This window comes from Coptis chinensis, chromosome 6, assembly GCF_015680905.1.
Source record: "Coptis chinensis isolate HL-2020 chromosome 6, ASM1568090v1, whole genome shotgun sequence".
NCBI classification, from domain to species: Eukaryota; Viridiplantae; Streptophyta; class Magnoliopsida; order Ranunculales; family Ranunculaceae; genus Coptis; species Coptis chinensis.
The window spans coordinates 25,651,715-25,668,840 of NC_141461.1; the positions used below are offsets into that span (position 1 = coordinate 25,651,715).

The 17,126-nt window shown below is 40.2% G+C and overlaps 3 protein-coding genes across 3 annotated transcripts; all 3 read right to left on the bottom strand.

Moving 5' to 3' along the window:
- Positions 1-7,845: 7,845 nt before the first annotated feature.
- Positions 7,846-10,173, bottom strand: LOC147492327 (NAD(P)-binding Rossmann-fold superfamily protein). The gene is made up of 5 exons (XM_086565752.1): positions 9,760-10,173; positions 9,417-9,676; positions 9,168-9,261; positions 8,266-8,377; positions 7,846-8,168 (listed from the first exon to the last, which is right to left on the bottom strand). Exons 1-5 carry the CDS (start codon positions 9,896-9,898, stop codon positions 7,997-7,999), a joined length of 777 nt encoding a protein of 258 aa, XP_086421878.1. The 5' UTR covers positions 9,899-10,173; the 3' UTR covers positions 7,846-7,996.
- A 269-nt stretch (positions 10,174-10,442) lies between these two features.
- LOC147492328 (uncharacterized) lies at positions 10,443-11,528 on the bottom strand. The gene has a single exon (XM_086567471.1). The coding sequence runs from the start codon at positions 11,526-11,528 to the stop codon at positions 10,443-10,445; it is 1,086 nt and encodes a 361-aa protein (XP_086423597.1).
- A 36-nt stretch (positions 11,529-11,564) lies between these two features.
- LOC147492329 (uncharacterized) lies at positions 11,565-11,990 on the bottom strand. The gene has a single exon (XM_086567472.1). It carries the CDS (start codon positions 11,988-11,990, stop codon positions 11,565-11,567), a length of 426 nt encoding a protein of 141 aa, XP_086423598.1.
- Between the last annotated feature and the right edge of the window lie 5,136 nt (positions 11,991-17,126).

Sequence of the window (17,126 nt, forward strand, 5' to 3'; positions counted from 1 at the left end):
AGGGTCAGGGTCAGGGTCAGGGCTTGAGATTTAGACTTGTGACCCGGCCCTATGTTGACTTTAGGGCGGGCCGACCCGGCCCTAATATCTGAAGGGCTTTAAATGTTTAGGGCCGGGCTAGCCCGACCCGGCCCATTGCCCACCCCTACTGCCAAGTATGTTTTATCTCTCTAACTTTATAAATGGGTGTGGATGCTTATAGAATGTCAATATCATCATGGAGTAGGCTCTTGCCAAAGTTGTATAATAATATGATGTCCTATATGAGCTACTCTTGGTATTGCATAAGAAAGCTATTATTGAATTTGCATTGTGATGAGCATTTCAAAGAGATGGAACTACAGTTGAATTTGCAATAGCTCAACAACCTTTATTCGATACACAACAAACTTTGGTTGCAAAGAGAGCCACCTAAACATTTTTTGGTTGTAGAAATTTTAATAATTTTGGAGTAAAATATATCGAAGCTTAAAAATTCTTACGAGTGTGTCTACTGATAATTGATGGATGATAATTCTTTGGTCCAAAAGAATGAAGAGTGTTTGTGTGAAATATTGTTATACTTATTTTTGTGGCACTTTATTGATACCATCAAACTGAACCCTTTCAACATTAGTGCAATATTGAAAGAACTTTGTGGTACTATTTCTTCATCCGGACTTTGTTTTGCAATGTGCTTGCAGGAACATTGAGAATAGATAAATCTACTATAAGAAACAAGGAAAAAAGTAGAATAAGATGAAATATTTGAGCATTTTATTGTAAGTTCAAGGTGTGTATTAGAAGCTTCAAATTTGGAAAGTGAATGTTATTTGAAAGGCACACTCTTCTTCCATCCATTTGATTATTAAATTGTTCAAATCTGAAAATTAATAGTCATTACTCATTTTACCCATTCAATCTTACGTTAACACTTTGACATGTTCACATTGACGAAAGACATAGAACGACATGATCTTCTCTGTTATTCATGTTGGAATTGAATAAGTATATTTTGCATGTATACAAACAATTATATAGAAAAAGAGAAAATACTAAGGGGAGTATTCTAAGTAGGTGAACGCATTTTCTTGAAAGAGATTTTTTTTTTGTATTCATCAATTCATCGTAAAATATGTTCATGTGATAAATCTTTTCAAGTGGGAGTAGTGTATTCTTTGAGGATATGAAAACAATCAATCTGTTTTAGTGATTTGATAGATATTTTAGTGATTTGTACACATTAGTACGTAAGGCGAGTAGTAATGATTTACCGCTAAATCACCATAAATCTAAGAAAAATATTATACAAGCTAGATCGAGTTTATGATAATTCCATTTGAAAATTACTGATTAATATCCTAAACCACAAAGTGAGAAGAAGTTATCTCAATTTGATCCATTAGTTTCTAAGTATTTATACATCATAATCGCTGCTCATTAACATATTTCGGTTTATTTTCAATAAAAATATATTTTGATTCGAAAATTTGTGTGAGATATTTTGGAAAGCCTTTTCTAGACACAAAATATTTAATATATCCCGGGCGTATGCCTGGGTCCAAAATCTAGTATCTCACTGTATTAACATCTTTGATCTAAAATTATTAAGCAAAACCCATCTACAATCCTGAAGCCAACAGTCAATTTGTGTAAGATATCAGCAAACCTTTCAGCGCTATTGTTGATTGGTTTGTAGATGAGCAAGCCATTGGAGTAGCCAGCGCAGCTGCCCAACTCGAACACTTTTCGTATAAATTGTTAGGCGATCCAAGGTTAAACAAGAAGACTCGCTCGCTCATGAGACAACCATTTCTTGCGCTGTACGTTTTTGTTTATGGTTCTTGCGCTGTACGTTCAACTGGGAGTCTGGGACACTTTTCTAATCGTTTACTTTATTAGTGGCTGAGCATGCTTGCCTCTAAAATTTTCCAAGTAAAATTGAGCTAAAATTTCACCTAAAAAATGAGTGTATTGCAATTAGTCAGAAGGTGCCGTGTTAAAAGACTAACAAAAAAAATATTCAAATTAAGTCAAAAGGCCATTTCAGAATTGTAAAATCTTTAGGGAACGATTTTGGAGGCAGGAAGCAGAAGCATCCCTATTCACCATCAAAACCATCCGTATTTCAGTCTTTGAGCTCAAGTATATGCTAAAAGTTTTCACAGGCAATAGTCAGTACTCAGTACTACTAATGATATTTGATCCTACAACGTCCACGAAGGAAGGTTCCCAGTAGTGAAGTACTCAGTCTCACAAGTACAGAGTACATCCCGTATTTGTGAACTTGGCGTCGACACGAATTCCGTTCAATATCCATGCACTCTTTCCTTATTTCTTCAACTACCACACATTTCACTCTCATCGACCCTACACACCTTTTGTAGACACAGCAAAGGGAAGAATCTTTGAACCAAGATTCAAGTGGCCTGGCTATTAAATGCTACAAGAAATAATTTGTGGAAATCACATTTTATTATTCTTTCTAAGGCTGGCTTGCAGGCTGAAAAACCCTATAAGGGGCATACCCTCAGTCACGTGATGCTCACGCACAACAACTCCCTTAACATAACGCAATCTCTAGACATACGAACATCCACCGCACTCGCACGCTCAGCAACACTTGCGCACTTAGCGACATTCGCATACTCAGCAAATTGGTGACTCGTCACTCGACTTCATCTCATGACATCATCACCAGTTATTGTCATCATTACTAGCTTATCTCTAAGCCCTTTTTCCGCCGTAATACATGCACCATTACAGCCCTACATCATCATTACGGAGAACACTATCATTACACTCTATGCCAACTTAGATAGACCTACAATTGCTATCCATGCCTCCCATAGGCACATGTCACCCATCTCGACCGCACATTTGTACTCATCAGTACAGGTGTCGTACCCGATGCTCATCCTCAATGACTATAAAAGCCACCCTTAAAAGCTCCGTGTTGCTTGATTCCAGACTCACTGACACAGTGCTAGATACATAAGCATCTTCTTACTTAGGAAGAGCAGCCATTAATACTACTCAAAACCATCCCAACCTGATGATCTACACATAAAAGCTAAAAATTAACTCCTAATTCTTGGTGTAAATTTAGACATTTACACTTGGCGCCATCTGTGAGGAACATCAACCTTGATCTCATCTGAAAGTCACCATTCAAACACTTCCAGATTCAAGCGTTCATTTAAGAGCATCAACGAAGCAAGGACTAAGTTTTCTTTTCTTTCTTCCCTTTTTTTTTTTTTTTTATTAGACATTTGTTCTCTCATGAACAATGACATGACACTCCAATCTTTGCAATGCTTGGCTACTGAGGATTTGGTTTTAATCTATACCTTCAACAACTCAAATCCAAAACTTACATGCCGAGCGTCCTTACAACGACCTCGTCAACACATACATACTAAACCCAAGTAAGGCCAACGGCCCATCACTTTGTACTCCATTACATATTACATTTGATAACTAAGGTATAAATTATGGTCAAACCCTCATCAAGTTAAGCCATAGCGAATACAAGAATGTCATAGTCATCCAAGGCAAAACATCTCTATTTTTTCATCTTCATTTTTACTCATATAATATGAAACCTTTACTAACTACCGTACATGTTTTTATGGCATAACCTGATATATTGCAAATCAGTACAACAATTTGTGATCGCTAGGGATTTGATTTTAATCTATGTACTAAACTGTTCACAGCTTCAAACCAAAGAAGGCCAACGACCCAACTCTTGGTACCATATGCTTAACGCCTCCACAACGGCTCTAACAAGTATATCATAGTACAAACAATACTACACACTTGAGGGATAGATTAAAATCACACCCACAAAGCGATAACATTCCACGCTTAGGGCTAACACACGCATTTGCGATCTATAGTGACCAAGGGTTACATCTTATCAAGGTACTGCGGACTCAATCGTTCCTTAACACATTGAGGGCTGCCACCCCTTCTTTTATATTCGTTCAATCGAACCAGTCGACCACACAATAACAAATACTCAACAAACAACAAATACATTGGACGACTGCATCATTTGTATATAAGCAGAGAATGTTTTTTCACACGGAACCTTTCGTATTTTTCATAACACCATACATTTTCAGATTACATTTCTCAAATTACATCTCTCAGCTCACATCTCTCTGATTACAAGTCACTCCCTCACTCTCTACATACATTGAGGGCTTGTATCGTCCTAATCAAAAGTTATAGATTCCGCTGGATCGTCGACATCATCATCAGTACTATCAATGCATCAACACCGCCACAGTCTCTCGCAACACCAAGCGATGAAAACACTTCAACAAAAGCGAAAGGCCAAGGCATGCGACTGCCGCCTCTCTACTTCTCTCGACTCACATATGCAACAACCAGCACCTAACGGCAATTGAGTGGTCCCAAATCAGCATAAGGCAAGCATCACCACCACCATGGGATCAACACTCCTCAAGAAGACCACTCGATCTGCCCCAAACCTACAACCCAAAGAAAGTAGGGACGACAACCCAGCCGAGACACACGTCGCAAGCCTGCACACCATTACGTCGACCCCATCGAAGGCGCAAAAAATGCCATAAGCATGCCATTTCACCACTACCAAAAGATTCACCCACCCCCGCACATGGTCGATCCCCTTATGCGGATCACCAATACTACAGGGCGAGCCAGACATCTAAGGCACTCTTTCAAGGATGCTTTGCTTAAAGCATCCTTTCATCGGCCAAGCAACCTGTCGAAATCTCTTCCTCGTGGACCCACACACCCTCCAACACCACGGCCACCCCACTCGACCTGGTGAAGCAGAAACTTCACAATCATCCTTCTCCACCAGATTCGAGTGTCCTTGGGTGATGCAGCCGCACCATCCACTGGTGCGATGCATTATCTCCCAAAACCACTCATTCCTAACCACAACCCTTGTAGTGGTCGAGCAGAATATCACCTACCAACACCATGAGTTCACTACACATTAGCAACTCTCCCTCCACCACCCCTTCTACCAACAAACCACCATTTCTAGGAAACCTAAAAAACCCCCCACCACTTGATAACCACAACGCCACTTCTTTTTCTTCCTCATCTCTCAACAGCACTGCATCAACCCCACCCACTCTTACCTTCATCATTACACTGACAATGGTTCAAACCACTACCAGCTTTGCAAAACAAACCTGTTATAAGAATCAGATGCTCCCACCAAACTTTCTGGTTCTATAAATCTATCAACTCTAACGTACCCACCCTCAAACTCAGGGCACATGTCATCATTGTCATATCCTTCGACCAATTCCCCTTCACATACATATACTCTAAAATATCCTTCAGAGTAATTCCATAACCTTGCATCTCATTCAACAAATCTAAAAACCCTCATATACCTCCGTTATTACTAGTAAACTGATAGAGACTCTTCTTACAAAAGTTCAAAAACTCGACTGTTAGCTTCAAAAAAGGAATCCTCAACCCAGCCATCATTTACCCAATACCCACCACCACTGTCTGCATGGGCAGCTCGTACTTAGGTTCCTTACAAGACGGATAATCCGGCCTTTCGCAAGTCACCAATCACCCTAAACTTCAACTTTTCTAACCCCATCATCTCTCTCGATGTTTGTTCCTGCGAATCCACACTATTCGAGCCATGATGGACTTTCCCAACCAACGACGTCCCCACAACTCCCTGGGTACCACTCGCGCGACTATCCGACTCAGTTCTATCCTCGCTACTCCCACTACCCTCCTCTCGGATCAACAACGACTGTTCCATATCCAACGCAACTCTTTCGTACACACACACTACCCCCAAACTTCCCCAACAACAACACTTCCTCCAGACAACACACTTCATTCCTCACTCAACACCTTATCTTCTCATACATAAGTAACATCAGAACTATCACTATTACTATTCCAATCACATCCAAAAATCCACCCATACAACAAAAAGGACCTATTTTTTTCATCACCAGTTCAGTAACATATTCCTACCCTCCCCAACAGAAACAAAAGAAGCAACCCAAAGCAAAGTTGAGAATATACCTGACACCGTATAGATCAAAATGCTCACCAAAGGTACTCTTACCAAGCCTTTAGTACTGTCCTCTACACCGATAGTCGAAAGTTTTTCTTTTTCCTTTCTTCTTTACCCAGTAGTAAACAAACCCTCTATCCACCAACTATTTCCTCTTATATACCACAACCAATCAATCCCCATTCGTTCGATCCCCAAACCGCTATAACCTATCAACACTTCAGATAACGCGACCTTTCATTTGCCCTCTTTTGAGGGCCAGTTTTCATACCACCAACACAATCAACGGTTCGCACAATTTTCATCTAACGATCCGCTATCATTACAGCATATACAACACTTACCCCACGTTTCGTCCGCCACATACCCACCTTGAGCTCCACAACCGGCTCTTCATGTGCAAAGCAATCATAACCGCAATAATTATTATTTCAAACCAGCCTACTTCATTTTTCGTAACCGGTGCATCATGTGCCTTTAGGTATTTATAATTTTTCTTTTTTCTTTTCTCGTCAACACGTCCTTTTCAAGAACGTGCTAACGAGAGAGGGCTTTGTAAGGGACATCCCCTCAGTCATGTAATGCGCACACACAATGACTCCCTTAACATAACGCGACCTCTAGACATACGACCATCCACCACACTCGCACGCTCAGCAACACTCACATGGTCTGTAACACTCGCGCACTCAACGACATTCACATATTTAGCAGATCGGTGACTCGTCACTTGACTTCATCTCATGATATCATCACCTGTTACTGTCATCATTACCAGCTTATCTCTAAGCCCCCTTCCCACCGTTACATACACCATTACAGCCCTACACCATCATTACACCCTATGTCAACTCTGATAGACCTACAACTGCTATCCATGTGCCTCCCATAGGCTCATGTCACCCATCTCGACCACACATATGTACTCATCAGTACACGTGCCGCACCCGATGCTCATCTTCAATGACTATAAAAGCCACCCTTAAGAGCTATGTCTAGCTTGATTCCAGACTCATTGACACAGTGTTGGATACGTATGCATCTTCTTACTTAGGAAGAGCAGTCATTAATACTACTCAAAACCATCCCAACTTGATGATCTACACATAAGAGCTAAGAATTAACTCTTAATCTTTGGTGTAAATTTAGACATTTACAAACCCCTTCCATTTTATTAGATAGAAGTGAAAATAAACTTTCAAGATAGGAGAACAAAAAATGAAAACAAAAAGTAAAAATTGCCAGTATATTTCTTGGAAGATATACCTTTGTCCAAATTAAATTGAAGAAAAAAAAGGCAAGAAATAAGGATGCATTGTTAAAAGATTGTGAAAGATTGTGGGTTGGGAACATATTTGATTTGTCTTTGGAGGACCACAAGGAAAAATAATATGTACAAAAACCAATAACACATGTGATTAGTTATTGACTAATTTGATTTGTTTTGAGGGAGGACCACAAGCTATAAAGTAGGTGGGACTACATGTGCTTAAACATCAAACTAAACACCAAATGAGAACTAAACACTCATTTGATGTTTGATTTGTTGATTTTTTTTTATATTGAAATGATTTGGATCGGAGTCTCTACTAAAAATGATTTTTAAGCAAATTTTCAAATATTTGGTGTTTGAATATGAATTGGTGTCTCTATTAAAGATGCTCTTAGATTTGCACCTTCATTCATCAACGACAAAGAGTAGTACTCGAAGAGATAGCCTACATCCACTTTATGATAGAGCCTCTCCTATATATACCACCTCGAGATATACACCGACATATATTCGAGGTGATTGGAAGAAAAGCAGATTCCGTCAAACCCCATTTATATAAATAAGATAAACACTATATACACAACAAGCAATGGTCAAATGTAGCATATTTTGAGATACCCAGCCCAACCCGGGGATACTCTGCGGGAATCACATTAATGGTGATAATGAGCGATTTAACACACATATTACAAGTATCTTTGGTTGGAGGATCGCAGGTCAATTTCCTGAGTCCAAGCGGTCCGATCTTGAACATGCAAATACCAATAGGTCTGAGCTAATGCGTCCGGATCCATCGATCCATCTACTAGTTGTTGTTGTTCCCCTATTGCTGTTCTTTGGCTCGTTGATGTGGACGACCTGTAACAATAACAATAAACCCCATAGCTATGTGCTACTACTTTCATTAACTAGTTAACATTTATAGTTGACAAAAATAAAAAAAGGAAAATCAAACCTGGGTGCACTGACGATTCCATCAATGATAATGTGGGCTACGTGGATGCCCAGAGGTAGGAACTCTTTTGCCAAGCACTGCGACAGGCCTCTCAAGGCAAATTTCCCACAGCCTTGAGGAAAGAAAGACAAATAAGGATATGTATGTAGGTTTTACGTCCTAAAGGATGTGGATTATTAAAATCACATCCTTCATTTTTTAAATGTTTGATTGCCCCCTTTGGTCTATGACTTGACTATTATAGTTTTCTATAGCATATCAAATTAAACAAAACTGAACCACTATAATCTAACGAGATTCTATTTAAAAATATTAATCACTTTAATACAAGTTAGTCAAAGATTAATCATTGGAGGAGTGGTACAAAACCGATTCTAATGCCAGGGTGAAGTGAAATGAAAGGGGCAAATCTTAATAGATCTATTTATTACGTGCTCACTTTGTTTTCAACATTAGGGATACAACTCAAAAATATATGGAAATGTACGAAAGTCCTTAGTACTCTCCTGCAAACTCGGCTGTCTTGAAGAGATGAGGTTGGAACGCTGAAGTCGAAAACGAGGTTTGTGTAACTCTATCAGCTAGCTGACTGATCAGGAGTGGGAAGAAACTGGATGCAATGAGTCTCTCAAATGAAGCGGCCGGTAATCCAACTCAGAGGCCCAACATCAATATTGAAAACTACGCCTATGTTGCTTTGTTTTTTGCCTTATTAACTTACTAACTTAAGGAGACTCAACACGGCGGATAATAGATACCCATCATCAAAACTTGTCAAACTCAAAGGAGGCAATTTTAGTTTCTTCAAAATAGAGGGAAAAAAACATGTACTAACAGAGAACTCAAAAAGTTGATTAACTTGTTAATGAGAGAATTAAGCGAAAATGCAAAAGAAACCTTACTTAGTTCAGAAAACCCAGCAATGCCATTTAGTGAACCAGAACACCCTGTGAAAATAATAGTCCCTCTCCCTCTCTCCATCATTCCCGGAATAACCTTCATCCAGAATTTAAAGTATAACCTTAAATCACACACATTAAATACTAACTAATCAGATTATTTTTATTATTTTTTTCTTATTTTATATTATTATTATTTTTTCGAAAAACATACCAATGGGTACTATGGAGAAGAGAATACACGTACAATACCTGTTGTGCACAATGAAAAGCACCAACGGTAGAAACAGCAAGAGATTTCTCAAATGATTCGATAGGCACGTCTGTGAAGTTAGTAGGATTCCAAGGGACTGGTTGGCAAGCATTATAAACAAGCACTTCAACAAACCCAAGTGAAAGAACACCTTCAAATGCTTCTCTAATACTTCTCGAGTCCGAACAATCTATACGAATAGCAAACACTTGCGCTTTTTCTTCTCTCGCAATCTGGTCCGCAAATCGAGATAATCTCCCTGCATAACATATATCCAATTGTCAAAAATTAAGAAATATTCAGATAAACATTTAGTATATATAAATAGTTGAGATTTAATGCCTAAATCGCGAGCTAGTATTGCGACGGTGTAGCCTTCGTGCGCGAATTTACGAGCAATTGAACGGCCTAGTTTTGGGCCAACACCAACAACAGCTGCAATTCCTTTAGGTGAAGCAGAACTCGTTGCCATGTTGCGCATTTTTGCTGGGTTTAGCGCATGGAAAGGGCAGCACCCAGTTTAGAAACAGTGTCGAAGTACTTGGGTTCACTTTCCGCTTCTTTATATGGAAGTTGAGGAAATCACTTGATAGTTTGTTTGTTATGGTGTTGTTTAGAGTAGCAAATGATTTGATAGCTTGGTGTCTATCTAGTGTTTATGGTTAGATAATTATTATTGTTTTGGTGACAGGTATGGCTTCTCTGTTAGCTTTAGAATTGGAGTTCGCATGGGAACTGCTTCCGTGTAGAGGGTAATTCTGCTATATGGTGTAGTGTAGGACTAGGAGAGTCAACGGTAGGAGTTTTTGTCTCGTTTTTGTCCAACTTAGAGATATTTCCCCTGAATTCTCGAGTGACATGGTATTCTCCATTAAAAAATTAAAATAAATACGATAATAATAAATAAATAAATTACTATTACCGTTGAACAAGGACATTACAACTAAACCTGTCTTCAAATACACGGAGAATGACTCGACATTATTTTTTTTTTCTTCGATAACTAGTGCATGTATATTGATAGCTTAAAGCACGAAAGGATCAGAGTTTGCATCCAGCATACACTTCGGAAGATGTTGTACCTCCAACTGATGGTTAGTCCATCCAGCTAGTCGATGTGCATCCCTATTTGAAAGCCTATTTATCCAGTTAAACTTACAGAATTCAAACAAACTAACTTGGTTCATTACAGACTTTTGTAAAGCTGCTAAAACCCAAGAGTTTTTTGTGCCCTTCAAGGCATTGATTACATTGGCACAGTCCCCCTCGAAAAAAATCTTAGTCCTCCTTAATCTTTTGGTCAGCAGTACTGCCACCTCTGCAGCCACCATCTCCGCTTCCTTTGGTTCTTGTTCCTTGAACCTACGAACTGCTATGCCCACCAGCTGCCCTTCGTCATCCCATGCCAGACATCCAGTTCCAGCCCATCCTGTGTCCCTATGAAACGAAGCATCGAATCGAATTACTATACATTCATTTGGCATAATTGGAAATAGAATATCTAAAGGATTTAAATTCAGAGGGTTGAGAGTATTTGTCTGTTGAGTTGATTCTTTGAATGCCAGAAGGCATTTGTCTGTTGCCATGCTGCATCTCCTTAACAAACTTCCCCTGTGGGTTATTTTGTGCTCGAATTTGGTAGCATTTCTGGCCTCCCAGATGTCATGTAGTAAGAGACAGCTTAAGGTTCCAGCTCTCTTTATTGATTCCTCATCACTTGTGCACCAGTTTAGGAACTGCTGTACCCAGGCCCTGAGGCTATCTCCTTGAAGATTATGGACTCTTAAGCTTAGCTTAGAATCATACCAAACTGCTCTTGTCCAATTACAATCAAAGAACAAATGCTGATCAGACTCTGTGGTCCTTCCACAGAAAGGGCAGGCAAAGTCTCCCACCATCTTCCTTTGTTCTAGCAAGGATCCCAAATGTAAAGCTTTCATATATAGTTTCCATAGAAACAACTTGACATTTGCAGGAAGCTGGACTTTCCATATATGATCCACAGTACTCTGACTGTAACTAGATGAGCTTCCATTCCAGTTGCCTTTATTAAGGTGTGTGTAGACTGACTTGACAGTTAAGTCTCCTTTTTTAGTGCCACACCACTTCATGATATCCTGATGAGCACCTTGTGGTCTCACCACCACCTACTGAATCCTCTGGCTGATGAATGGATGGAATTGCCCATCAATTTTGCCAGTATCCCATCCATTACCATTGTCAAGAAATAGGTCAGCCACTTTGAGCCCTTCAAGTAATGGGTCATCAACTCTCATTTCCTTGAGAGTGGCTGGTATAACATTCCTTCTCAGCCAAGGATCATTCAGGACAGAGGTGGTGGCACCACTTCCTATGCTCCATATAAACCCACTGCTTGTTTTCGAGAAAGTTTTATGTATGCCTTTCCAAAAGAAAGAGGCTAACTCAGGGGGTCTAGTAACATCTCCAATCCAAGTTTTTCCATAGATAATAGTGAAAGTTTTGGTCCATAGAGATGCCAAGTCAGTAGCTGATTTCCATGGTAGCTTGGAAAGCATTGCAATATTTATATCCCTAGCTTTCCTAAACCCCATCCCACCAGAGCTTTTGGGTTTGCATAAGTGTTCCCACTCTATGGTGTGGACACTGTTTGTTGAGTTAGTTCCATTCTAGAAAAAGTCTCTACATGCCTTGTCAATCTTATCACAGATGGACACAGGCAGTAGATAGGTAGCTATGGCATACAGAGGTGTTGCTTGTGCCACTGATTGAATCAGAGTTGCTCTCCCAGCCTAGGAGAGCACCTTGGCTTTCCACCCTTTAATTTTATTATGAACTCTATCCACAAGGTACTCAAAATCTTCTATTTTTTTTTTCTTGAAAGCATAATAGGTACCCCAAGGTATTTCTCTTTTGGAGCAAACAGCTTCATCCCCCAAAACTTTTTAAACTTAATCTGACTTCTAAACTTCACAATCCTACTAAAAAAATTGCTAGACTTATCAAAATTTATTGTTTGCCCAAAAGCCTCACAATAATCCTTCAAGATAGTTTTCAACTGAACACTATCCTCCATGCCAGCTTTGGTAAAAAGGATGAGATCATCAACATAAAGAAGGTGTGTGATAGAGGGGGAGCCCCTTCTAATCTTTATGCCATGTACCTCACCATTATTTTCTGCTTTGGCAATCATTCTGGATAATGCCTCTGTAACCAAAATGAAAAGGTAAGGTGAAAAAGGGTCATCCTTTCTAAGCCCCCTTTCAGGCTTGAACTTCTGCAGGGGAGACCCATTCAGGAGAACTTGGAAAGTAACTGTGGAGAGGCATTGAAAGATCAACTCTCTCCACCTCTTACTAAATCCAAGTCTTTCAAAAATGTCATCCAGAAAAGTCCACTCAACTCTATCATAAGCCTTCGCCATGTCCATCTTAAGAGCTATCCAACCAGCTGTCTTTGTTTTCATATGTTTCATGTTATGGAAAACCTCACAAGCCAGCCCTATATTGTCTCATATACTCCTCCCTTTAATGAAAGCCCCTTGGTAAGGAGAGACAATTTTGCTTGTGGCATTTTAGCCTATTAGCCAACAGCATAGCAATGATTTTATAACTAAAATTATATAGGCTAATAGGTCAAAACTTAGACATATGGTCCGGGTTGGATATCTTAAGTATCAAGGTAATGTAAGTTTCATTGAAAGAAGGGTTAAGATTCCCATTGATAAGAAAAATCTTTTACAAAAGCATTAATGCTAGGTCCAATGATGTCCCAGCATTCCTGGTAAAACACCCCTTGGAAGCCATTAGGCCCAGGGGCTTTAAGCTTTCCCATCTTCTTAACCACATGTCAAATGTCTTTATCACTGGGTATAATAGTAAGCATCTCATTCTCTTTTTTAGTGATACAAGGCTGAAAAAGATTCAGAAAGTTTTCATTGGGTTCTGGGTTGCCAGAGGAGAAGAGTTCAGTGAAGTAGATATTAATAGCTACTCCCATTTCTTCCTTCCCCTCCTTCCAATTCCCATCCTCATCTTTCACTTTCTCTATCTTATTCTTCCTTCTTCTGCATATAGTAGAAAGATGGAAATACTTTGTATTCCTCCCCCCTTCTTTTATCCATTGATTGGTCGATTTTTGTTTCCAGAAATTTTCCTCCTTTTCATACCAATCAAGAAAGGTGGATTTCAACTCTTTAGCCTTATAATGATTGTCAACATTGAAAGGTTTCATCATCACCTGAGCAAGCTTCTTCTGGGTTATCTTAATATTTTGGAAGATATTCCCAAAGACATGCTTGCTCCAGCCAATGAGATTTTCTTTAGTAGCATGCATTTTAGATATCACATTGCAATCAGGTAACTCACTCATCACAGAATTCCAGGCCTCATCAATACAAGGCTTACAAGAGCTATCTTTTAGCCACATATCAAAGAAACAGAAAGGTCTGTGAGAATAGGGTTCATTTTTATTCATAATGATGTGCAAGGAAAGGTGGTCAGAAGAAGCATTAACATAAGTATTAACACAAGAGTATGGAAAGAAGGTCAGCCACTTAGGAGTGGCTAAGGCTCTGTCAAGCCTTTCAAGGACATGGTCTCCAGGCCTTCTGTTATTATTCCAGGTGAACTTGGGTCTCCTGAACACTAAGTCCACAAGCCCAAGCTCATTGATCAGGCTGTTGAAATCATCTATATATTTTGTTCTCCTCCTTCTGCCCCCAACCTTCTCATCAAGGGATGATATGACATTAAAATCCTCAAAGAGGCACCAAGGCCCTGGGACTAGAGGGGCAACATCCCTTATCTTATACCAAACTCTTTGCCTTTTATTAGGGGTCGGATCCCCATAGATGAAAGAAAAAAACCAAACTCCTGAACAATTATACTATGTAAATTTACCTGTAACTTGGTTATTCGTAGCCCTAAGTATCTCCAATTGCACACCATCCTTCCACATCATTGCTAGGCCTCCACTTAGCCCATCTGCTGGCACCACAAAACATTCATCAAGTTTAATAGCTTTTCTTACCTCCTCTATCCTCCTACTATCAGCTTTAGTTTATGACAAACACACTACATAAATTTCTGGCCCCCTAATTTGGTTCTTTAGATGTTGAATCGCTATGGTAGACCCAAGACCCCGGAATTCCAGGCATAGATTGTCATTGAGGTGAAGGTGGCTGTGTTGGTACAGCCACCGCGAACCCTTTTGCTGATCCATCTCCTGAGCTTCTAGTGTAACCACTTGAGATAGACATGCCCATTGATTGGTCATCCGAATGGTGTATGCTTCCAGTCCAAGCACCACTATCTGTATCCTCTCCTTGCATTGTAGTCGGTTCCTCATACTCAAGCCTTAGGGCCCCTCGATTCCTCAGGTGTGAAGCATCCACCGCCAACGGCGTGGGTTGGGTCACACTCTCATCTGATTAGTATTGTTCCATTTCTCCTTGCTATAGTGGGTGGTTTATCATTCTATTAGCTTGTTCCGTTGGCTACTCATTTGATCCACTAGAGAGGTTAATTATCTGTGCATTTTTGGGAATGAGTTTGTGCCCTTTGCCTTTCTTGCACATATCCTCTGCCATCAACCTTGCTTTCTTGGATCTATTTACTGCATTTCGTATCCTCTGCCATCAACATTACTTTCTTGGATCTATTTACTGCATTTCGTACCCTTCTTCCTAGCATTCCAACCTCTTTCTTCCTGCCATCCATGTCTCTAAACTTCCTTTTTTTGGTTTCTCTCTGTTCTTCTATGTGTTTAAGGGGGGTGAGATTTTGTTGGGAGAGAAAATGGTTTTGATTTGCTCGAGAGTCTTTCCCTTTTCTTGGATTTCTCTCCACCAGCTGTTTAAAAGCCTTCCCATTTCTTCTAACCAACCTAGCTGGCTTGAAAGGGGAGCCTCTGCTTGCATTGAGTTCCACTTAGGTTTCCAAAGTATGACTTCTATCATCTACAGGGAACGGGACTGGATTTGCTTGGAGTTCCAAGATAGATCTAGGGTTAGGGGGTGGCTGAGTAGCTGTCTCAGATTCGCGAGCTGTATTTGCTTTTTATGATCTTCGTACTCAGCAAGCCTTCCCCAGTCTGCACCAGTTGGGCCTCCTCCCTTTGATCCATATCATCAAGGCCCATATTCATATCCATAGTATCCATATCTGCTTCTTTGTCTGGGCCTAGCCCAAGGAGTTTAGTCCCACTTCTTTTGTTTGTACTCTCCATTAACAATGCCTCCTTATTCTGGATTGCTTGGGCCTCCTTCCGTTGTTCCACATCCTCGAGGCCCATATCCATTGCTTCTTCCATCCTAACTGTTTCTACAATTGGGCATGGCCCAATAAGAGGATTTCCAATGGACCCTATGGATGTGGCCACTGATTTGGTATGGCTGTCCCACTCTACTCCCATGTCCCTATCACCCTCTGTGCAACTATCTATTATAATGCCAGAAGAGCCTGCCATTCTTTGACCCTCCAGGCCATCTTCTCCAACGGCTCTATTCATCTCCTTGTCTCGGTGTGTCCTCTGTAGCCCCCTCTATGTCAGATGTATGTCCCACCTACCATCTTGTCCACCTGTTCTCTGAGCTACCCCACGTCTGTGATAGCTCCCACCACTGCCTGTCGGAGTTTCATCATACCTTAGTTTTTGTGGTGTGCCAGAGAAGGTAATGGATTGCATGCCTCTGCCTGCTATGCCATTGTAGAACTTATTAGCTCTGATCATACTTGTAAAGAAAGGCTTAATATCTTTTGGTGAGCCCCCACACTTGATTATATCATATATATACTGTGCTCGGATTCTGCATATATGATGATCATGTCCAATGACTCCACAAAAGTAGTAGAATATATCCAATTTTTCATACTTGAAAGTAACATGGAACATGGCTCCTGTCTCCAGCTTGATGGTTAAATCCTTTGTAAGTATTTCCTTGATGTCCATATCGACTCTGACTCTAGCAACTTGTTTCTTGAATTCCATTGGACATGATAGATCGATCTCCTTTACCTTCCCTATTTCCGCACCAATCTTTGTCACATTATCTGTATTGATACGAGCTCTTGGTAGCCCCCAAATTTGCACCCAGAACTGCACCATATCAAAGTAGTACTCCTCAATATCCTCTACTTGCTTCCATTTTTTTACTGAAAAAATGTGTCTATGAACTATCCATGGTCCATTGTTTACCACAAACTTGTATTCACACTCTTGTTCGAACACCACCTTCACATGTTCAGGGGAAATCAAGTTCATAGATATAGTTCCTCTAGTCTGCCATATCTGGTGGAGCTCCTCCCCTAAATCCGTCAGTTCTATTTGGTGTCCACTGAACATCTTTCCTATCACTGTAAGCTCTCCATTCTTGTTTTCCTCCTCATTGCTGCTTATTAATTCTATCTCCTTTTTGGAGGAGAAGGGACTTTGTAATTTCTGTTGTATATTCTCCAATTTACTTGCATTACTTGACAAGGACTCACCTGTGAGAAGCAGAGGCCTGTATTCCATCTTTGAGGAAGATGGATTCAAATACTAAGAAAAGAAAGATTTATAAGAAGTATAGATGCGAAGGAGAGGTTGATTTACTAATAGGTCGTGAGATGGCTTGTTGTGAAAGGGGCAGGAGAGTGGTGTTAGACTTGGTTCTCATCTGGTCTGGTAGTGTTGATTGTGAGGAGGGTGTTGCTATAGTCTGCAGGAGAGGCGCTTGTATAGCATGGTAG